General features: G+C 39.6%; 1 protein-coding gene across 1 annotated transcript; it reads right to left on the bottom strand.

The window, feature by feature from the left end:
* Positions 1–9,110: 9,110 nt before the first annotated feature.
* On the bottom strand, positions 9,111–24,413 carry LOC104340681 (P2R1A-PPP2R2A-interacting phosphatase regulator 1). Its single transcript, XM_086469934.1, has 10 exons — positions 24,268–24,413; positions 20,678–20,756; positions 15,759–15,815; positions 13,638–13,681; positions 13,504–13,558; positions 12,985–13,077; positions 12,356–12,444; positions 11,611–11,675; positions 10,468–10,564; positions 9,111–9,290 (listed from the first exon to the last, which is right to left on the bottom strand). Exons 1-10 carry the CDS (start codon positions 24,381–24,383, stop codon positions 9,134–9,136), a joined length of 852 nt encoding a protein of 283 aa, XP_086326060.1. The 5' UTR covers positions 24,384–24,413; the 3' UTR covers positions 9,111–9,133.
* Between the last annotated feature and the right edge of the window lie 180 nt (positions 24,414–24,593).

Raw genomic sequence — 24,593 nt, 5'->3', positions numbered from 1 at the left:
TATTGTTGAGTGCTCATTTTCTTACCTGGGGAAATAATTTCTGCAACAGCCATTTTGTATCACAACTGTAGACAATAAAAACAAGTTCTGTGATCAGATCCGTTCATTTCTTAGGGCTGCATGCAATAGGTGAACTAAGTGGCATTAACAGAAGTTGAACTCGCACTGCACGCTAATAGAAAAGTCACAGTTTTTTGTAGTTTAGAGACCAAACTAACTATAGCAACAAAGGCATTCCTCTATACCATCCCTCCCCCTGCAGCTGAGACGGGGGCTTTCTTTTGTGTCAGAAACTTCCGCTCAAATTCCAGTTTTATATTCTAGGTGAACATTTGTCTTGTTTCATGTAACGAGTATTTCCCTTCATTTGACGTTTCATTGTCGAGATGTTAAGCTGAAAAATACTTCTACTGAAGGGCCACTGTTGCTACATTTGATTCATACACACAAATCTTTGTTTATAAGAAATCTATAGAATATGTTCTGATTGTATAAAAAACGTTTTTGGAAATTAAACCTCCTTTCCCCCTGCATGTTATGGTCACTTTTCTGCTTATGCATGGAAGTACAAAGAAACCATGCAGGTAACAGTGTTGCTTAAAAAAAAAAAAAAAAAAAGGAGAAAGGTTGAATTTAAGTTGTTAATCACTGTACATTTTTTCTTATATATAAGTAAGTCTTCAAAGGGCAATAAAATGTTACTTTAGTTTGATTCTCAGAAGAACTGAGATTGTGTCATCTATCAGCGTCAGATGATAAACGTTAATGGTTTTAATAAAAAAAACCCCAAACTACTAACTAGTTTGAAGATGCTGAGTTCCAGAGCCTGCACTGCAGATGCAGTGCTTGTCCCCAGACACTGAGATAGAGTTTGGGTCACTGTTTTCCTGCCACTGTAGAGCTGCATTCTTGTAGCTTCACTGTTGTTGTTAAATACCTACATGGTTCATTCTGATTTTCATGAGGGGGTTTGACCTGCTGCTCCTTGAGGAAGGGCAAGGGAAGTGAACAGACGTTAGGGAGATAAACTGCCCTGTGGTACATTAGCCTGGCTGTTGTGTGTCAAGATACACATTTTACTGTGTCCAGGCTGATTTAAAAAAACCCAACCAAAACAAAACCCACAAAACCACCCTTTTCCCCCATATCCTGGAGTTCCAGTTGTGGGCGAGGATCGCGTTTTGCCAGGCACTTGCAGATGTGCACAGGAGAGAATCCCACAGGTAGGAGCTCAGAATCACTATAACCGAGTCTCGGCACCGGCAGACACCTTAGTCCTGCAGAGCCGTGCACGCGCAAGGGCAGAGACACAGGTGGCCCGCCTTCGTTTTCAAGGAATTTAAAGAGAAGCGATTGGTTTAGAAAAACACCTTGACCAAAGAAATCAGTAACAAAAGTTATCAACAACTAAAAAGACTAAAACATTGGACCATTTCTTTCTCAAGGGTGAGGAGCGATACACAGATAAAAAAAAAAATCAAATGCACATTGTAACTCAGCAGATGCAGATAAAACTGGTGCTGGGGCAAAATAAGCATGAGAAATGTGAATTTTGACTTCTTTCAACTTCAAGGAGCTTACAGCACACTGTATGATCACACATTTATTCCAGTGTTGGTAAAACAAGACCTGAGGGCAGGTTCAGTTCAGCGCTGTGAGGGGAATATATCAAATCATGTTACAGATGGTCACAGGGAGACACAAGTAAAATTTTACCAGGTGGATAGGCAAGATTTGTAAGATATTTTCTGATGCATATATATGTGTATATATGGTGCCAGACCTCTGGTACTTACTTAATAGGGTTATGGAAAACACTGAATGCCTTTAGAAATAAGACCTAAGACAGTGAATATGCCTCCTCTTAAAAACACTAGGAGAGAAAAAAAAAAAAGAAAAAAAAAAAAAAAAAGAGTTAAGCGTTCACATAATTTCCTATTCCTGACTCTTAACACAAACAAAACAGTCATTTCCTTGAAATGGCAAAATATTTTCAGCAGACAGTTAGGAAGGCTTTAAGATCATCCAGCAGAAACAACCATCGTGTTTACCCAGCACTTGCTGTGGCACCAGTAGCTCAAACAAAGCTGGCAGGCAGGAAGTGGGAGTGCTGCCGAGATCGCTTTCGTGAGCGTCACTCCTAGTAGCTACAGGCTTGGTACAGGATCTCCTCTAGATGTTTGCACTTGTCTGGATCAGAAAACGCTTGGACATCCTTATTTTCTTTAAAGGAATGAATCGCGGAATGCTTAAAACTACGACAGACCAAATATAACTGTTTCAGAGCTCCAGGGACGGACGAGGCTTTCAGATCGTTAGTTCATTTCACCAGGGATCGCAGGTGATGGAGCCCCACCAAGACTGGAGCAGCCTCACAAGGAGATCACCTGGAAACAGACCCAGTCCCTGCAAAGGGAAATGCTCAGCTGCTGCTGACATTTCTCAAAGCATGCCCCAGGAAGGTAACCAAGCACAGTGCCAGCTGGTAACAGTCACAGCTCTTATTTGAACAGCTTAAAACGGTGGCATTTGCAGCAGCTCCAAGAGAAACCCCTGCACAGAACTGTGCCTTCAACAACAGAGAAATCCTTCCTGGAATCAACTAGCTAAGAATTGTCAAAGCCAATCGCATGTCCTTTCATTTTATGTTCATATGTAGGAAGTATCTGATAACCAACAAGCTTAAACTGGAAAGAGGCTGCCAAATAGGTCTGACAATAAATCACCGTATTTTTGTCAATGTATACTTAAGATACTTGGCTTTCCTTGTAACAGCTTTCCTTCTAAACACCAAGTTCCATCACCCCTTTCCTTTGTCAGGAATCTCCTACTTCAGACTTAGATGCGTTGGTAAGCCATCCCACTGGTAGGGCGAGACTAGAGAAGGGAACTTGCCTGAGCCAGCCGTAAAACAGAGCCAGGGATACTTTATTTACAGGCAAGTTTGTTCTCGGTGCCGAGTGATATATACTTCACAGGGCCTGTGGTGATCCAGGGCAACCTCAAAATTCAGGGACCAAGCTGTACAGAAGGTCTTAAAAGAAACCTCAAACCTTAAATCATCTTCTCTGCCAGCAGGGAGTTTGAGTTCTTAGGTCAGGGCAGCTCAGGTACTTTGCCCTCTAACCTTATATGAGGCCATCCTGGCCAAAAAAAAGAAGTTGTAAAGGAACAGACTGCAACACATAGCATGCGGGGCTGTGTAGTCATAGAAAAACAGGTTCTCTCCTACGTCCCTGGGAAACAGGGCACTTGCCTCCTCACGGTAGTGCTAGAGAAGACACCATCTCTCATCAGAGCTGGAGGAGAAACATCTGAAGTTAATGGCGCTGGAGTGTATCTTCCCTGTAAGCGCAGCTTGCTGCCTGAGGAAATTAAACTCAGGCTGAAACAGTTGAGGAGGATGAAGTATGCTGTAGCCAGCAGCATATCACTTGCTTAGTACTGCTCCACGTAAGTGAGTGAGAACTGGGAAACCATTTGCTACAGGGTCTAGCAAGAGCCATTTAAAGATAACGGAAATGCGAGTGAAAGCAGTCTAGAGAACCTGTGTCTCCTCAAAACATGAGTACTGAACACAGGCAGGCAACACTCACAGCGTAACAACTAAAGCCAAGTAAGGGGATATACTCACTGTTCGGTCTATTTTTGTCCTCTACAGAAGCTCTCTGCTGTATGCTAACTAGCTGTTTATTTTGGATAATGAACTGTAGCTAATGCCTATCAGCTCTTGAAAATCTGCAAAGCCCTATAACCACGCTGACAATACGATGTGGAATTACATGCAGGCAAAGTAACACACGCTGGTGTTCCAAACAGCAGAGACTCTGCAAAGGAGTAATTTAAGCAAGAGCACAACCATGATTATAGCAACACAGTCAAAGCAACGGATGATCTCACCATGAGGAAAAAGGCCCACCTGAGTCACAGGCCCCCTGTAACACCTCTGTTGTGCAGTGTCAATTTGGGCACATTTAACTGCAGTCACCCCGATCCCAGCAGAACAAGGGATACTAAGAAGGAACAAAGATGACTGATGAAATGCATAGCAAAGACATGGAATAAAAGAACCAAGAGTCTGTAATGGAACTTAAATCCACGTTTACAGGTTGTGTTTTGTTTTGTTTTTTAAAAAAGAGGAATTAACTATAATTTACAAACACAAAATCAGAGCATTCTTCTCTAGGAAACTGTAGATACTCAGGGTATCTACATCCAAACATCAAGGTCCAGACATCAAGGTCCAGACATCAAGGCATTAGCCAAGCATACGCTTTGACAAACAAGAAACCTCCATCAAGAGACAGACAAAACCCCACAGTAAGGCTCTGGAATCCTATGTTCCATCAACATCACCAAAGCCATTAGTGCCTTTCCCTCAGGAATCTGCCAGGAATCTCCAAAATCAAAACCGACTGCTGAAGTGAACACACTTAAAATGAAAGGATCTTGATTTATTGTTAGCAGGAAGTGTCTCGGAGCAATTTCAGTGCCACACAGCCTGATTTAAGCTGGCTTGGAAGACAACACAGAACGCTATTTCTGTGCCACGATAAACAAGGCATGGTACGTACACCATGGTTTTGCTTTTTCTCCACACAAGTGGAAAAACCAATCACGAGAACCACATTCCTGAAGATTAGTACCTGCAGCAAAAACCGCTCCTGTGTGAGAAGCTCTTCCTACTTAAGTTGACATCCAACAAAATTCTGAACTTTTACATGCCATTATTCATCATGGAAGGAATTCTTAAGCAACGAGCATTTTCCAAGGCTCTTATGAAGTAAAAGAAGAAACTAAACTAGCAGAAGAATTTTAAATCTGATAAATGCCAGATTTGTCTGAGGAATCTTCATGGGATTGGGGAAGTCTCACCAGTTCCTTGAGAGTCACAGTGGAACCAGCATGAAGGGGCCGTGTTTGGTTTTGGTTTAAATGCACTCAGCTCCTCCCCACTCTGAAATGTCTGTTCCTGAGCCAGCTACTGAAGGTCAAACAAGGTTATTTTCCCTCAGCTGTTTATATTTTTTCCCCTCCTCTCTCATGCTTTACCACAAAACCCCAACAGGGGAAGCATCTCTCCCTCCCAGCATGTACATGGGGTCTGGGTCTTTCAGATGTAGGTCTGCTTGGAGCCCACCGAGACAGAGGAAAGGCACCTCTTGACCAAGACCTAGGCTGGCTCTCAACCAGTCTCAAGTTTATCAGACAAGGATGCTCTTACAAATATATAGAAACAGAAAGACTCTACTGTCACATGTAAAACAAATGAACAATCATCCAAGACATACTCTTAGGAAAGAGATGCCAAATAAAAAAAAGTGAGGTGACAATTTTTGCATACAGTTATTGAGAAGGCTTCTTGCAAGCCAAGCACTCCTCTTTGGATCACTAAGGGTTTTATTATTGTCCTGAAGCTGTAAACATTCAATTACATTTACAACTATTTTAACTTGGTGCTTCCAGGAGAGGAGGGATCAACTTAAACTCCATCTGCCAGTTGGTGATGAGAAAGGTTGCTTAAAACAAGCTATGAAGAGCTCACACATTTTAATTATGACTCCTGAAGCTCGCTATTTTAAGTAAATGAGTTATAACTCCAACATATGCAAGAGCACAACAGCATAAAGTGAACATTTCCGAAATGTCTACTGGGAAGAAATGCACAAGCTGTTCTCAGGCTGGAAGCTAGCTGATGGAGCTCCAGAGGTCACTCCTGCCTGTAGTCACTTCACTAGCAAATAATCTCACAGTAGCAGGGCTGGACCCACAAACACAGCAGTAATATTAGAGCCACAGTATACATTTATAAATCAAAATATCTTAGTCTCACCAAGACAAGACTTTGGAGACCAGTTTTGTTGGTGATCATTTACACTCAAGTTTTCTGAAGAAAGGTGAAAAGAACAAATTTAGGATTAAGTTCCCAAACTAATCTCAGGAGGACCGTGGGCAGCTGTTCAGTTGAATATTCAGATCAACTGCCTTGCTGACAACACGCAGAAGACCCCAGCAAGTTAATCTGGCTGATGCACAGGCTCATTTTTCCTGGCATTTGTACCTATATTCCTCTGCTAAATGCAGTAACCACCAAAGCGCTCATTCCAAAAATACAGCCCCCCCGAGCACTGGCACGGTTATCAATGTTCCCTTGGCAACTATGTCATTCTGCAGAAGGTGGAAGGTAGAAAAACACCTCCCAGTTTTCGAGGAAGACGTATGGGCCCAAGACCTGATTGAACTGCCAACAAATCCTACAGGGTAGTTTTCAACCAGACCAATCAAGTGCCAATCACAAGCGTGACTTTGGAAGGCTGCCCTTCGAGAGGAGTGGCAGAATCCCGGAGAGAAAGAGCTGCATGCCCTGACAGTTGCAGAATAGAAACAGTTTATATATAACAATATATACTAATACATTATACTTTATGTATATATATATATGTGTGTGTGTATGATCATAATACTTCCAATGTGGTCCGAGACAAGAAAGCTGCCCATTTCTTCTCAGAGGAAGACAAAGGCATAGACACTTGTAATATCAACTCAGATCAGTTAAGGAACGTCATATGCAATATATGCAATAGCCCTGTAACCATGACAGTTAATCAAGCAAAGCTTCAATATTTATTGCTCATGAGTAAATGGGGAGTTAGTAAGACAGAGGCAATACTAGCAGCAGCATAACACCCTAATTCCCTGAATCCAGATACATATTTTGCAGGACAATTTGGTTCCAAAATTTATATTGCCCTATTAAAGCAAACCACAAAGACTGACCACTTCTTCCCAAGAGTTAAGAGCCTTAGTGCTGTCCACCAGCCAGCTGTAGCTTCTATCTTCCAAACCATTTCACCACAACTGCCTCTAGATATAAACCAGGGACACATTCAGCTGTAAAAGTCTTTTCAAAACGTTTGCTTTTATTCTTCAGTTTTCCTAGAGTTGTCACAGAACTTTAAGATAGCATGGTACTAGGAAAACAGAAAAGTTTGCTGCAGATTTTAAGGCCAACTGAAATGTAAAGTAGACTGGGTGGAAGTGGGTTACAATAGATATTCTGATTTAAAAAGAAAAACATTTAATTACAGATGAAAACAAGAATACGGTTACCTCTCCAACAAAGTGCAGAAACAGCAAAACACATTTATTTTTCCATTTATTGGCACTTATTTGAAAAATAGCATAAATATTCAACAGAAAAGAGACAAGTTGACCCACACGCAAGTATTAAACCCCTCTACTGATGCATCTTTTAAAAAAGACTGGAAAAGACACCAGGAGGTTCATTCTTAAGAAATAAGTAAGAATTTTTTTTTTTTTTAAAAAAAAAAAGTAGTCTTGCCCTCACCACAAGAGAGTGAACGCACAGCAACTCTTTGGCACATACCTGAAACTGCGAAACGGAACTATGCCCTATTGGACAGAAGCAAACAGACTCCAAACACAAGCTTGTCCCTCTGCCACATGACGGGCATGGGGACGAAGGGCAGCCTGAATTTCAAAAGGAAGGGCAAGCAGTAAGTTGGCTTTTACAATAATTTAAGAGGAACGAAATCAGAAGTAAGCCATGTCATCTCTTACTTGAACCAAGTAAAGCCATTAAATACATTCTATTTTCTTTCTACAGTAAGGACAGACAGAAACTGGTCATTGGTCCTCAGGTCACCAAGGCTTTGCACTCCAAGTCATCCATTTCTAATTTTGATGGCTGCTGTTGATCAAAGCTTCATCCATGTGAATCTTTCACAGCAGAGTTCAGAGTGGGCTCTTCTCCCACTGGAGGAAGTTTCCACGCTTTTTTCACTTCATTACACATTAGAAATATTTAGTGTTTAAAAATAAAACATTCTGCTTCATTATTAGCCCCTCTGGAGAGAAGGCTTGAAACCACCCAGTACAGAGTGGACAAATGGGGACCCAGCTGGGGAAGTTCAGCTGTATAACAGGAGTCAACAAACAAAATGAGGTTGCCACTGGAAAATCTGAAGCATCTGTCTATGGTGGGGTCTGTGGATTATTCCTCCTGTTTGGGGAATTTCAGAATTGAGATCAGGATGCCTCAACCCACTGACTTTTCAAATACAGTACAAGAATCCTGAAACATCTCAGATTATCAAATTCTAGTCTTCCAATCGGCATCTGAAGTTTACATCAGCAGAAATAACTTGATGCCATAGTTTGAGGAAGTGACATCAGGACATTAAACACAGATTGAACATGTTTGCCTCAGCCTGTAAAAAAGGCATTCAAGATTCCTCACTGTATTTGTCCAACAAAAAGTCTTACATAAGGACGAATACTGTCTGTTAAAATAATGCACTCCTGAAGCGCACTAAACACTAAAACCTCAGGATGTAATGTTTTGTTCCAAACATTATTTCTTTTTTTACCTATTAAAAGATCTTTAACAGAGCATCTCACATCACAGTAGAAGAAACAGGGAAGAAAAAAAAATACCAAAACCCAGAAGAAAGTTCTACACCTAATTTGGATTTAGTCACAACAGCAGTCGTGATCATGAATAAAATCCAACACATAAATTTAAGTTGAAAATTCACCAACTTGTTCTTTTGACATCTATTAGAACACAGAATTGATTATCAGCCAGTCATAACAGAGCACAAGAATCAATTCCCCCCCCCAATATTCCCCCTTTCATATGAAGAACAAAACACATAAATGTCTAATGCTCAGGGAATAAAAACAAATTAGTAAGCTGCTTCATTGGTTTCAGACTGAGGACAAATGTGGAAGTTATCTGCTACTACACAAGCACCATTTCATGTCAGTGAGGACGCTGTCTGTTGGGAGGATGGAAAGCCAAGTCTTCCACAAGCAGAATGCGCCACGGTATTTGTAACTTAAGCCAACAAGACAATATCCATTGTAAATCAACAGCTTGCTTACTGGTGTTAGCATCAAATACGTTTGCAATTCAAATGCTTACTGTATTTTAGTAAATGTCATACAAACCACTAGAAACATGAATTCCTCCTCAAGGAACTATTCTGGAAGTTTTCTAGAAATAATGACATTTCTGGAAGTTCCTATGAGGAACAGAATCAGTTACACGCAACAAAGTCTTATTGATATCCAGCCTGTTTCTTGGTGTCCCTTAGCAGACTTCTGCTTCTCAATTAATAGGCAACTTGGCTGTAAGATCTACCGGCAAAAAAGGAGATGTGGAGTCAGAAAGTGAGACTGGAGAGTCTGTGTTGGTGCCGACTTCAGCTGGTGAGTCACAGGAAGAGCCTGCACTGCTTCTGTTATCAAGAGCACGTGACGACAGACTGAAAACAGAGTAACATCAAGATACAAGAAATGAGGTACTCTTTCTGTTAAGGTTCAAATACTACCTCCCATTCACTATAAAGCCATTTCAAAACCAAACGCACAGCTTTGAAGGAACAGTAAGCCCTGTGATTTGAAAGAGACCTGCAACTACACACCTTGCAGTCACTTCCAGACAGACAGATAACATTCTGCCAGTTTCCTCCTTCAGCTCACCCAGAAACAGCAGACAGAGTAGAAGCATTGGGCTGAGCAATCCATCACGAGCTTTACCCCACCTCCGATAAGGTCCTGGGCTTGCCTATAGCCGGAGGTCTCTTTTGCCAGGAGAGCCGATGATAAACTGTACATATTTTGGTTGTAGCATTCACTACAGATTTCACAGGACATGAAATTATAACTGTAGGTGATCTATCATCATTGATAGCATCAAAGTGTTTTCTAACATTACTATCTCCTAAACCAAGATGCAGCAGCTGAACCTGCATTGCTATGCCTACTGCAAATAGGGTGTGCAAAAGTAAAGTTCCTTTAAAACATCGATTTTTACTAACACCACTGCAACAGGCTCAAAGCTTGTGCACAGCTACGTACATTAGCTGATGCAAAACGGAGAGAAGTACTGCAAACAACCCTGCCTTGCTAGACCTGTGGGCGCACCCTATGTATTATTAACCTCTCGACTAAAATACCAAATCAAAATCCCTTGCTATTTCAAGTCATTACAATTTTTAACACAGTATTTTTTATCTCCTCCCAGCAGGGAGGGTCAGACAGACTAATTTTCCTACACAACCAAGAGCAATGAAGAAAAAAAAAAAACCAACCAAAACCACCACACAAAAAAACCCCAATCCACCCACAAGCATTAGCAATCACTTTTGATTGCAACTTGAAACTTGACTCCAAAAATTGCCAGCCACGAGGTATCTTTTCCTAAACATGCTCAACTCCTATATACATGAAGCATTAACAGTCAGTCCTAGAAACTGTAATATTGTAGTGAATATTACTGCGATAATTTCAGTGCTGCAAAATTACGAGCTGTCTGTATTGAAAAAAAAAAACCCAAACAAAACCAAAGGAAACAACTTCAAGCACAACCATTGCTAGATGAAAAAAAAAGACCTGTAATGTTTCTGATGACATCGACACGATAAATAGCACAGCATTTACCATCCCCCAAGGTCCGTCTGATGGGAAACTTCAGAGGTAAGCACATTGGTGGATCCTTGGAATAATCTTTTTGGATGATCTTCTATCTCTGTAACACCTTTGGTAAGAGATAAGGAGTGATAAAAAATTACTTCTTATTTAAACTAAAATCTACTTTCAATGTACATCTACAGAGCAAACAGAGGTTCAAGTTTATTACGATAGATCGAGTGTTATTTTATACGTAAATCATAGAAGTTCATGCTGAAATTATAAAGGCTGTTCATTTCTTGGAAATATTTTAATCCAAGCTTCAGTAAAGCTTAGTGAGTTATGAACTGGGGTTTAGATATCAGATATTTATTCCTCGGTAGCGAAAAATAATCTTTTTGTTTCAGTTTATGCAGCTACCAGGTCACTGACTAGCTCCACCAAAGCAGAGAAGCTGAAAATAAGGAAAACTTGTTTTCCTCTTGCAATCAATAAAAACAAGGTCCAGGATTATCACTAAACTTATATATTGACTTCGATTTCCAAATACTCTAGAATAAGGAAGCATAGATATACAGTTAAATATGCTATGACAGAACTCTGGTAAAGGTATTTTAAAATTTGTCATGGATCCAGAAGTGTTCTGTTACAAAGATGAAGCATGGCGATATAAAAACAGATACAATAAAATAACCAGAAGTTAAGCTTGAAGAAAAATGTAAGAGGATAGAGAAACATTTCCCAATAAAGCTATAAGGTGTCTCCCAGGTCTGCATCGCTTTTGAAGAGTGACTTTAAATCCACATTACCTGTGTGCTTCAGTTAGCCAGGACTTTCAAAATCCTTTGTTTGTTATGTTAAATATATCAATAGTTGTATTTCTTGTTTTGTTAAGCAGGTTACATTTATTTCTTATAAGATCTATATGACTACAGCAATGGAGAGGTGTTAGAACAGAACTACTATTAGTTTTATGGAATAGTAAAAACTAATTTATCAATCTCAGTTTTACCACAACAAACAGTTCTATTTATTTGGTCACCTGTAATACCTTCTACCTCTAGTCACTCTTTGAAGTATCAGCCAATTGAACAGAATTATGAAGAATGCTATATGAATTATTATAAAATTAACAAGTAGGGCTATTATATTAGTCAAAACCAAATACTGTACCTTTTCTTTTTATTGACCCAAGAACACTTGGTCGAATGCAGTTAATTGGACTCTGACTTCTCCTGCTAAAAGAAGGCATATGCTATACTGGTATCAGCATTAATAGAGGAAGCCTGAAAACATGTAAAGAATTAAAAGCTACTCAGATAAACTACTAAGTGGAAAACACTAAGAAAATAGCCATTAAAGCAGCTTATCCAAAGTAAGTCCTTTTTTTTTTTTTTTTCCTACCCTGACGAAAGACCTTAACAGAAAAAGTTTAATCACATTATTTCACAGCTAGGCAGTCTAAAAGCTCACATCTAGGCACTGACTAGATCTCAGTTGACAGACAGTCCTTTGCTGAACTGTTAGGGCCTAATAGAACTTAATTGTATGCCCACATCACTGAAAACAACCAATGCAACTAAAACCAGAATCAGTAACAAACCCTAAATCTGTTTGTTTCGGGGGTTTTTTTTCCACCTAGAATTCATTTCAATTACTTCAGACATGATTAAGAGCAATATAGAGACTACATTGAGAAGACAGATGCCACAATGCAGCCCGCTTCCCTAACGTTATGACATGAGGATTTTAAGAATTACTTTAGAGCACTGTAAAACCTAAGGTTTACATGAATACATAAAGTTGTATTTGTGATCAGAAATGAATTACGTATATAACAAATCCTGGTATTTAAAAAGCCTTTCCTCTGTCAACAAGCTATGCCAGTTTTCTACTATTGATATGATCTGGTACCTACCTTGAAAACCGCCTGGTTGGACTCGGGCTAGGACTTGGAGGTAATCCACTGCTGCTCACCAAACTTTGCAAAGATGGTGAGAAGCATTGCTGAGAGTAAAACAGTTTGCATTATTTATGTATAAACACTGTATCACACCTGTATGGTAACAACTGATCTTTATTGTGGGTAAATAAGCAACCCACTATCAATTCAAGCAACCAGTCAATACGGCTGGGGATACTGAGATACCATTTTTTGTCATGAGAAAAAAATAACTAAAAAACGGGACAGGTTCCATTTTCATGCAGAATACATGCAAAGTGTCAAGGATTTATTTCACTATAGTCTGGTTAAACAGACTATAGTTCACAGAATAAGAATGTCTGGCCCTTCCTCTTATTCCAAGAGGAAGGCAAATAAAGAATACGGTTTATTAACCACAGATTAACAGTTGAATACCCCACAGAAATGCACATCCACAAGATAGGCAACTGCTAGCTGGTATTTTCTGGTTTGGGGTTTTAGGCTTTTTTGTTTACTCTCTGTTTTCTTGTTTGCAGCTGAGGTAGAAATGAGCACGTGGCTAATTCAGTTGAATTTATTTAGCACTACTCAAGATAAAACCATTACTACCACATTTTTCTCACCTTCCCTATTCCTCTCGTAGGTGAAGGAGCTGGAGAAACTGGGACAAAGTCTACTTGCTTTGGTGATGATGATTTTTCAAAATCATTGTCGCTCTGTAAATAGTGCATATAATTAATCTTATGAGCAAGCACCTTAACATGAAAAGGACTGATTGGTGTGGAATTGAGTAAGATTCCAAAGTTATCCTCCATCATATTAATAATTTTTAGGTAGCCATTTACGACCTTACGCTCAACAACAACAGCCTTAAATGTTACTTGGTGAGTATCAGAACATGGAAGAAAATTTGAACAGGCAGACATCCATGCAATTTGCTTTTGACATACCAGCCCAAGGAACCCACCCTCGAACAACTGATAATTTTATGCCTTGTTAGTGTGAAAAATTGCTGATCAAAAGCAGTGATATACAAACACCTTAATGGTAGGTGAAACTATAAAAGAAAATGTTGACATGAGAGAGTCTCTAGTGTCCTGATACTGATAATAGAAACACAGATTAAAGCATGAATGCATTACCAGGCTTAAGCTCTCCTCCCATGAGTGGCTCATCTGCATTGCTACTTGCACTTCTCTATAAAGAAGAAGAGATATGTATTGTCCCAGGCCTACAGGAGACCGCTTTAAGTATTCTAGTTTGCCTTAACGCTTACCTTTCACGCACTGTTTCTCTGTTCATCAAATTCATTCCTTCTTCCTAAATGATTAGCAGGTGAAAAATTAAGACCAAAAAAAGGCTTTGCTACAGCAAACCAGAAAATATCATGTCACTTCATTTTGTTATATAGAAAATGTAATTCAACTCTGTTAAACAACAATAACCTTAATAACTCTCACTACATGAAAAGGAGCGAGGGGGAGAGGATGGGAAAGTGATGTAGAAAGAGACGCCATCACATAAGTAGTGCTTACGGGAGCTGGTTGTTTCTCAAGCAGCTTCTTTATTTTCATTACTATTGAAGACGGAGTTACAAAACTGAACAATGATAATATGAACCAAAAGTTCTGCAAATGCTAGAGTATCTTTATGAGTGTTGCATAATAATATTTAACACAGTGGAAACTAGTACAGATAATCCTCAAAAGCACAGCTGGATTCTTACCTTATTCTATGAATTAGTAACTAACTAGACACTTGTCAGCACTTCATTTGCTATACAGTGCACTGTACACAATAAATTTGGGATTTATTGGTGGTTTTTTTCCTAAAACATCCATAAAATATTATTAAAATGGATCAAAGATGCAAAATTAAACTAAACATTAACACCAAGTTAAAGTACAAATTTGACTCAATCCCCTCTTAGGTAGACACCATTCCTCAAAACTAACTAAATGCTATCCAATCTGTTGAGTAAATGAGTAGATTCCCTAATTCAGTCCAGTTCAAGAATAAAAGTTCAACTTCACAGTCTTCATCATATGTATGAAGAGTCTTACTAACATAGTTCAACTGTGCAATTATTTGCTAAGATTTGAAAGACATCAGAAATAAATCGCACAGGTTCCCATCTGTGCCAATAAGTATACAGGACATGGAATTTCAGTTTGTGAATTTAATCATCGAACACCAAATATGAAATGTCATTTTTTGCTTTAATAAATGTACAGAACAATTATGAACACAGAAGTATTTTTTAAAAAAAAAAGGAGTTATCAAACTTTACTTCATGTAATAGAGCAACAGAACCACAGTAGTTCATCCCCTTGCTCTCATCACATTTACATATTAGTCCTAACTTTTTTTAGGTTGATAAAACAGCTCTACAACTGACTGGTGTGCTTCAGAGTCTCTTTAAGCCTGTAAATTATTTACATAATGAAAGCAAGCAGTTACTGTCTTCAGGATTACTATGCGTGCACCTTAAATATCTGAGGCAGGAAGCAGAAGTGCCTTCCATCACTTCAGACATCATACCCTGAAAATGCCGTCCAAAGCATTAAACTGTTTTCTTACTTTTCACCCTGTAAAAATCAAGCCTATCCATTGAAAACCAGCAAGCTAAAAAAAAAAAAATAAATTGTATTTAAAAAATCACACATCTTCAAGCCAATTTTATAAACATTCTACTGTCAAAAAGTTGACAGCTAAAATGGAGGAGCCACAGGAGTTTGAGCTTGTTGATTTTAAAACTTGAGTCTTCAGACTGTGGTCTGTTGGCTGGTAGCAGTGCTATTTAAGCCTACTCAGATATTTGCCACCCGCCCCTACCCCCACTCCGCAAGTGTTTGCTCTTGTGCCCTTCCCCCTCCGCTCATGCTGTGACAGCACAAGTACAGTGATCTGGATAAGAAAATTATACAGACGAAAAATAGCCCAGCCAGAAGAGTCCAAACAATTTTTCAGCCAGAGTGCTTCCTTATCCAGTTCATTTTCTGGCTGCACAACAGTCTTGTGCCAACACAAGTTAAGGAACACTTTGTTATTGGCCCTGAATATTTATGCTGGCACTACTGCCAAAATCTTGGTGAAACTTTACCCTAAGGGTTTACATTAAAGGTTTCCTTTATAAAATGTCAATTTTAAGATTTCTCTTTCTGCTCAAATCTTCTTACTATAAAATACATTCTACTTTCTGAAATTTAGAACTCTGCAGACAAGATAATGCCTTTACTTTTGAAAACACCTTGAAGTGGTAGACTGCAGGAGACTGTACCACATTTTCAAAGTAAAATATATAGTCATTTGAAGGACATTATATATTAACCGCAAAAACTCCAACCACCTATAAAAAAATAATCAGAATTTCAAAAAAATTAGAATCTGTGTTTACCTGTTTGATTTGATGAAGACGGCTGCTAGGAATTCGGATGGGAGATGATGGCACAAACTGCAAAAGAAAGCCATGTCCAGTTGAAACACACTTAGAAACTACAGGAGAATGAAGGCAAAGGTGCAAGAATGCTAGTAACCACTCTACAGTGCTAGCTCAAACTTAAAAAAAAAGTAATTAAAACTCCTCAAACTGTTTCTAACGTTCTCAGTATACATAAACTACATTAATTACTTGCAAGAACATGATAATATGAATTTCCATATTACACTGCTTTGTATGCTCACAGACGCTAATTGGCATCAGCCTGGCTTTCACTTCATTTCCAGGCAACTAGACCTCACAGCCTTCTCTACAGAATGAAGCTGCATTTAACTAGCACACTGCTGCCCTTAATGTATATGGTTATGTAAATATTTTCATTTAAGTGATCCAGAATATTTTCATTTAATAAATCTAGAAGGCTCCCAAATAGATCTTTTAAAAATACAAAACCAAAACAACACATTGTGCAAAAAGGTTTCTGGATTGTTGTCTGCCTCTAAATGAGTACTTTGACAGGTGAAAAAAATCAGCTAGTAGAAGGCTAACAGAGTTAAATACCTTCTTTATGGTTTCTCAAGAGCTTCACCAATTCAGGTGAAACCAGAGAGGATGTCACTAAAACCAGTTGTCTGTTAATTTTGTCAGTTTTGCACCAAGATTTCACTGGAATATTATGATCTAAAACCACATACTCAAAACTACATAATTAAAAGTCATTTTATCAAAATAGAATTTCCTTTCACATATTTCCAATCCCTCAAATGTCTGACCCTCAGTTGACTTTTGTCATAACCCATTCAGGGATCAAAAATTTAATGCTAAAGCTTTGAATACAGGTTTAACTTTTGTAAGCTGACAACCCTTCCAAAATCAAGGTGTCCTTAAAATGGATGTGTGTTCAGCAAGTGAGGTTTGTATTATTTAAGTGTTTTTATCCTTTATGCAGAATGAGGCTTCATTAGCTTCACAAATCACTACTAGAGCTCTTCAGTATGCCAAAGTTGGAGAACTAACAAACAATCAGTTAACCATTTACTGCACCATCTTCTAGTCAGTGCCATGGATAATACAGAGATTTTGCTGTCTTACACAAAAGGTTATGGTAAGTTATCACAGACTGTTAATGCTTCATATATCCAGAATCCTCCCTCAAAAACAACTCAAACATCAAGACATCACGCCCTTCTTCCAACAAAAGATATTAGACTATCAGACTCACACAGAGGAAGTCTAACCTGATGTAGCTAAAGATGTCCCTGCTCACTGCAGGGGCTTGGACTAGACGGCCTTTAAAGGCCCCTTCCAATCCAAACTATTCAATGATAATGTTTGTGCCAGAATTTAGTCATCATAATATATATTACTAAAGTCTAACAGCTGTAATATTTTAATTTGCTACTTCTTGAGTCCAGTTTCATAGTATAGGTCAGCTTTATACCAGGCTCCCAAAAAATCCTATGCACCTAACAAAAGTTCCTCCAAGCTGTACCAGCCAACACAGACCTTGAGTCGACCTTGATTCTCACAGAGAGAAAAGGATTTGGACAATAGTACATTCCTGCCTATTCAGACTGTCACTCCACAGTAGAAATGCATTTGTTCCACTCATTATATTCTAATTTTATGACTGTGATCCACATACTTTAAGGTTTGACATTAATAGAATATATATAAAACCAGCGGCTCACAGCGGAAAGTAAAAATAACAGAGACAGCTAAGTGTTCCTCTGCAGGATCTAATGCACTAACAAAACCCACTAACTCTGAGGGTCCTACATCTCGTCTCCAACAAGTCACAGTCCTTGCTTTGACAATGCTTAAAATTCACTTTTTCCCTATTCATAGTCCTTTGATTTATTTTTTGTGAGAAGAAATCTTGGTACCTTTTAAAGGATGCTTGCTAAAGCAGACTGAACTCATTGTTCAAATTACACTACTCAAATCCTCAATGTTTTAAGAAAGCACAAAACTTAATAAAAACCATTACAAACTATTAGACTATCACATGGAAGAGAAACACCTTCCCCTTCTCCAGTATGTTAGACAATCTTTTTCACCGAAGGCGAAGTTCCAGAAGTGCCAGTCTGGCAGGCAGCACAGCCAAAGTAAGCAGTCACCTGCCCCCGGCACCCCTGCCCTTCCACTGCTGTCCTTGCAGTGCCCCCTGTCTTCTGCCAACACAAGCCTTTGTGGGGCCACGCACTGAACCATCACAGGGAACTTACCGAGCTTTAAAAAAACAAAACAAAACGAATTTTAAAAAAAGTTTACAAAATCAACTTTTGCTGAAATCGTACCTTTTTTATTTAGCATTTAACCACAGACTTTTAGTTTTGCTTAAACAACAAAACCAACCACACAAACAACACAAAAACCCCCAAACAGGTACTCACTAGATGCCACTGATATCTTCTGGAAGGAAATAAACAGTGGACATGGAGCCTAGTTGACCCTTCCTTGGCAATTGCATCTACTGTCAGAAAACCGCAGATTAAGCCCCAGCCAAAATGGCATAGCTTGCCCCTGTAGTCATCATTATAAAAGAGTTGGAGTCTGAGACTCAGAGAAGCTACTCGAACAAGAAAAGATTCTAGAATTCATCTGAGCAACTTGGACAACAGCAGCCCTGAAGATGGAGCCAGACAGAGCATGACCTTCAGTTATCAGAGCATTTTAACAACTCCCATGACAGTAAACACAACACAGATTAGAAAAATACTAGTCAATGTTTTTCGACAGTTTAACAAAACATAAAATTTCAGCTATACTCATAATATTAAATTATCAAAGCTTCAGTCACCTCCTGAATCTTTTCACCCTCTTTATTAGAGCAATAAAACTGGGATTAGTTTTCCTAAATACAAAAAAGTGGGTTTTGAAGTACACTTCATCACCTACTTATTGTAAAATTTAATTTACCAAAGTAGATGTCATCTAGCTCCTTAGAATATCTCTAACACAAAACTACACTCACTTCTTTGCTATAACAAGAATACTAGATGAGGTTGCTTAGGGTCCTTAGGTGTCGAAAGTTTAATTATTTTCACAAAAACATTTATCTGCAGATGATCCTGGTTTAAGACCACAGAAGGATGAGATAATCTCTAAGCTCCTTTCCAATTCCATCCTCCCTGTCATCTTCAACAGAACCATAAACCAGACCAAAATTCAAAGAAATATTTCCAAGTGGACAAAGGCACCGATCTAGCACTGAGCACTTGATTTTCAGCATAAGCAAAATTTCAACTGTATTTTGTCAGCATCTGGTCAGCCGACAGCAAAGAAGAAAATCAACTTTCAGGATGCTTTTTAACAACCTTAAAGCAAGGTGAAGGCTTAAGAACATCACCCCATGAAGATGGGAACACTGGTTCTGTCCAGAAGACTGCAACATCTATTAGAGGCAGCCAGAAGAGCTAGCCCTTAGTGAACTAGCTCCTGCTTCCCAGCAAGTTCCAGGCAACGCACCCTAAATTAGCATCTTTTTTTGCCCAACAGTTGAGGATGTTCAAAAAGTAAACACAATAAACTGAGCTTTCGCCTTTGTTTGTTTGTTCCTCCTTCCATCTGACCACAAGCATAAACAAATTTATCCCAGGCTGCCACCCTAAAAACTTACATGAACAAAAGAGACTTATTTAAAGAAATCTTTACCATGATGGGTTCTGTTGGGTTTTATACCCCAGCAGGAGAAAGGCTTTTCTACCAGTCTTCCTTGACTTTTACATAACTATCCACATTCTGTTACAGATGCAAACCTTTGCTGAAGCAGTTGTCTGTCCCAATTTTAAAACAGAGTTTTAGCTAAGGAACATCAGCAAAGAAAATAGGAGAGTAGTATTCTTCAACCATTAACCTGGGGCTAATAAATAATTTCTAAAGCATCTTCCAAAGGTAACTAAGAAAAACAGCATAATTGCTGCTAGTATTACAGGGACTTCATTTCCCATACTTAAAAGAAAATCGAGACTACTCACCTCCTACCCCAGCATAGCTTAAGTTTTCCAAAACATTAATAAACAGCTGAATGCAGCTGGAAGTTATCTTGTGTCTACCTGTTTCTTAAGGCTGTCTTAGGGGGAAGAGCAACATTTCTGGTTATATGTGAAAGTCTGACCAGAAATGCCTTTTGGTTAGAGGAAATAACTACCCCATATACACGAACCCTTTAAGGGTTAGCAAACCATGCTGTCTATGTGATCCTGTGCAAGTGGTCTAAACCAGTCAAAAATCACACTATTTGTACAATTCTGAAATACAAGATATGCAATATTTTCTCTGGGTTGAAGCATCATGGGTTTAGACTAGTATTTTAAAAATTCAGATTTGGGGAGCTGTAATAACAGAAGTCTGACAAAAGTTGAAATTGTGAATGAGCATCTCTAAGATATATGGAATCATTCATACTGGAAGTCTCAAGATTCATGTTCTATCAGCCAGTTCTATCCTGTTGCATCAGTTGATGATTACAACAGTCTATTCTGTCATTACTATATAAAAGGCAACCTAAGATCAGAGCAGCACTGCCCATTTTTTTTAAACATCAGAAATGGTTAGCACATTGATTACCGAACCACAACGCATCTACGCAATTAGTTTTCCTTGTGAACTACCTTCCTCGCTCTATCTTAGAACATCTGCTTGCATTCTATAAACAAAATTGTGATCACAATGAAACATAAGTACTCTCCAAGGCCAAATGGTCTATAAATAACATTTCACTATAGCTACAGCATATTAATGTCACAGTCTGGAGCCTTGTTTCTGAAAACATGCAGTATTAGTTTCACAGACTACAATCTTATTTTCTTCTTTAATCCTGTTTGCACATTTCTGCTTTGGACCTAATGTGGTTGGTCTAAGAGTTTTCTTACCAGACTATGACGATTCATAACTGTGGTACTGTTCCTGCGGGTTCGCAAAACGTTAGCCTGGAACACCTGTGAGTTATCGCTGTGAAAAGAAACACTCGTCAAATGCAAAAGCCATTTCCTTCCTATCAAAAAGTACCTCTTAAGTTTCAAATGCTACGACAACTATCATTTCAAGACAAAGCACTCAGGAGACAGGTACACAAGAAATCTTTTAGCTTGTTGGCAGAGGATGGAAAACAAATTGCTCTTCTCCCAAGTCCCAGCTACTTCAATTAATGATTTTGATTAATCATATTGAGTCTTCAGAATAACAGAAAAATTGTTAAGACTGATTATTTCTGCAGGATTTTATGATGTTTGGAATGGTTGCAGCTTGTGTATCGCTTCAAACATCATTCAACAGAACAAATTTATAAATGGTATAGCAAGTAACTGAAACCAGCTTCCACACCACAGATAAAATAGAATTAAAAACCCCACAGTACCTTGATAAATCTTATCACTATGAACATCTAATAAGATCTGAACCTTTTTGTAGGAGAGGTTAAATTAAACATACAGTAAAACCAGTTTTTAAAGCCCTAAGAATCTGACCACAGTCACACTTCTACCAGGAAGCAGCACATGCATTTAAATAATGCAAATCAGTTATTTTATATAAAATTAGTGCCTTTCTCAAGGCAATTTTAGTTCTATTAATTCCTAAAGTAAGTTTCACCGGTCACCACTAGTGTTATCAGCAGCCATTGAAGGTCACTTAATGAAGACAAGTGCAGAAACTAAGTAAGTTTTCTGGTCACTAAAATAAAAATTTTAAGCCACAATCCTACAATCTCCATGCCTAAAAATCACCGAGGAACTGCACAGGCAAACAGATCCAAAAGTAAGATTGTAATTAGATCCAAATTACAAGAACTCACTGGGTTGTATCTTTTTGTTTCAGCTCCTAACTTGGGATGAACAAAAGCACTACACAAATACAATTTCTTAAAACTAATCTGACAGATCGCAATACCTTGTTCTAAAGACTGATAATCAAAATGCACTTCAAGACACATCACTATCAGAATCCTCAAGTTTAAAATGCACTAGTTAGACACATAAGTTTTAGATTGCTTTTATCTAGCTATAAATAAAGATAAACAAAGCTTACTCTGCAAAATAAAAGCCAATAGCTTATGCTTGGCATAAGCACTGAGCTTTTCACCAAGAAGAAAGCATTGACTCTCTTCCTCTGAAACGTCAAGTACAAATGTCCAGACATCATTTACAATTTGCAAGAAAGTTTTGCTCAGTTTACACTCACAAGAGATCAAACAGTTGCCATTTGATAGGAGGTGGAACAGGAGAAATTTAAGGAATCCATGACATGATGTTTAGAGATGAGTTTTATTGGCTGAGGCCAACAGCTACAACTTCTTCTTAGTGCAAGTGTGGTGGTTGGTATGCAAACACGACACAGACAGTACACCCTGAAATCCAACGTTTGAATGGAGAAAACAGGTTGGAATGATTTTTTACACATTACCATAGGCTGAGTCCAATATTCAGTGCTATCTAGAAGAGAAGAGAGGGAGAGAAAAAAACAACCCTACAATATCCTTATCTTTAATCTCCCTTGCAAAAACACTAGAGCTGGTCAGATCTCAGACTTACTTTTCACAGAAAATTCTTACAGTTCCCATTAAAAATCAATTTTACTTGGCACAAAAACAAGAATCAAAAGTTCTGTGAAAGGTAACTTCTATGGTCTAAAATATTCCACTTAAAAATGTTCTCTGGCTCTATGGTAAATCATGCTCCAAGCTCCTTATTAAATCTGCTAATGAAGAAGTCAAACAGAAGGCAGAGTAGAAAAAGCAAGCTGCTCAAGAGCAAGAGCTTTTGTTTCAGTTTAGCCAACAAAGCCATTCTGGGAAAAAATGAAGTTTCTTGCCAAGAGCTGCAATCTTGAAAAAACAGTATTCTGCTGGAAAATTCCTAACTAACAGGCAAACCACTGCAACCACCTCAAATTAGTTCAATGGCATTTCACTTTGATTTGTATAAACACCTACCGCACAGTGCATGCACAGTTTCAGGCTCGTCCCCCTACTTGCCCAAACCCTGAATTAAATAATTTGTTTGCAGCATGGTTATGGGATACTTTTATTTTATTTTAAAGAGTTAAAGGTCTCACAGTTTGTAAGAAACAACTTATAAAAGGCTGAGACTATAAAAACATCTCGTCTCAGTTACATAATTAGTTTACCTGCTCAGAAATCTCCCTGTGGAACAACTGCCATTCACTTCTATATTGCATGGAAATGTAAACTGGTAGTTGTTTCATTATGATTATGTAAAAGAATCACAATTGTGTTTCCTTAACATTAAATCATGACTGAATAGGCAAGAATTAGCATTTCCTCTAAACCATAATGTACCATTAACCAGTTTGGTATAAAAGATTTATAAGATATGTTCATCACTTGGTATCTATTTCCTTACAGAAACATTAAGTTTAAGGAAAACAAACAAACAAACAAACAAAAAGTACTTATGTATTACACTATGTTTTATAAAGTTTATTATCAATATACTCTCCCAAACTGCAGACGTATTACTAGTAGCAGCACATGGACCACCTTGAAGTTAGATGTCAGCCACATTAAGTAGCAGATGGGGGCATCTACCAACTTCATGAGAGCCCAGAGGGGGCAAGAAATAACACTTCGAGTTATAAACTTGCCCAAACACAAACCTATACAAGAGACCATGCGTATCTGAGAGCTTCTCCCTAGCGCCTGCCTGGGACTGCCACTGTCTCTGCCCTGTCAGCTGAAGAGGGCTAGACCTGGAACACATGGCAAACGTCCAGCCACTCTTGCAAATACCACCTGCCACAGCTGGATGGCAATACCCAAGCAAAACCGTCTACACAACTCCTTGTGTTTTTCCCAGTATTACACAGTAACAAAATCAGTATAATCCAGAAAAACTGCAGGACATCCGATACGTTATTTTACATAAAATGTAAAACTTAGGTATCTTTCAAGGTCCCATGAAACGATCTTCACGGAATTCACCCGATTGTTCCGCAAGCATTTACTGTTGTAATCATACACAGTGCAGTGATTTTTTTTTTTTTTTCTGATCAGACTTAAATCACTACAGAAATCACAGAGATTGCTACTCTATCTATAACAGCCACAACCTTCACGCTGCGCGCTGCGTGTTTCTCGGCTACATAACACACAGCAGACCTAGACGAAAACAAACAAACAAACAAACAAAGCGTTGCCAGCGCGTCCATCGAGGCTTTCTTGCACTCCTCCGCACCCAGAGGGATACCTTGCCTAAATCCCTCCCCGCTCAGAGACCCCGGTCAGGAACCCGTTCCCCACTACGCCCAAGGCGCCCCAAAGCATCACCACCGCCCTGCGCTGCGGGCCGGGCGGTGAGGAGCACACTTCCCGGGCGGGCTGAACAAACACGGAGCAACCCCCGGGGCTACAACCGGGGCGGCCACGGGCCCCGCTCCCGATGCAGCGACGGCCAAATCCCCACGTACCGGCAGCCTGACGCGGGGCTCCAGGCCGGGCCGCGCTCACCTGAGCCCGTGGATGAGGGGGGCGCTGTTCGATCTCCTCAGGCCGCCCCCGTCACTCGGGGCCGCGGCGCTCCCCGGCGGCAGCTCCAGGTCCAGCTCCATTTTCTCCTGAGCCATCGCGGCACCGGCGGCTCCGGCTCCTCCCGCTCCGCCGTGACGCCCATTCACTGCCGGCGGCCCCCGCGGCTCCTCATGCCGCCGCTGCCCCCGGCCGGGCGCGGCGCGGCCGCCCCTACAGGCCCCGCGGGCGGCGCCGCAGGCAGAGGCCGGGGGCGCGCCGGGCCCGGCGAGGGGGGCGGCCCCAGCAGCGCCCCATGCCGGGGGGCG

The sequence above is a fragment of the Leptosomus discolor genome, chromosome 9, assembly GCF_034619465.1.
Source record: "Leptosomus discolor isolate bLepDis1 chromosome 9, bLepDis1.hap2, whole genome shotgun sequence".
NCBI lineage: Eukaryota > Metazoa > Chordata > Aves > Leptosomiformes > Leptosomidae > Leptosomus > Leptosomus discolor.
Note: the sequence above shows the minus strand (reverse complement) of the source record. Positions and strands in the feature narration are given on the sequence as shown.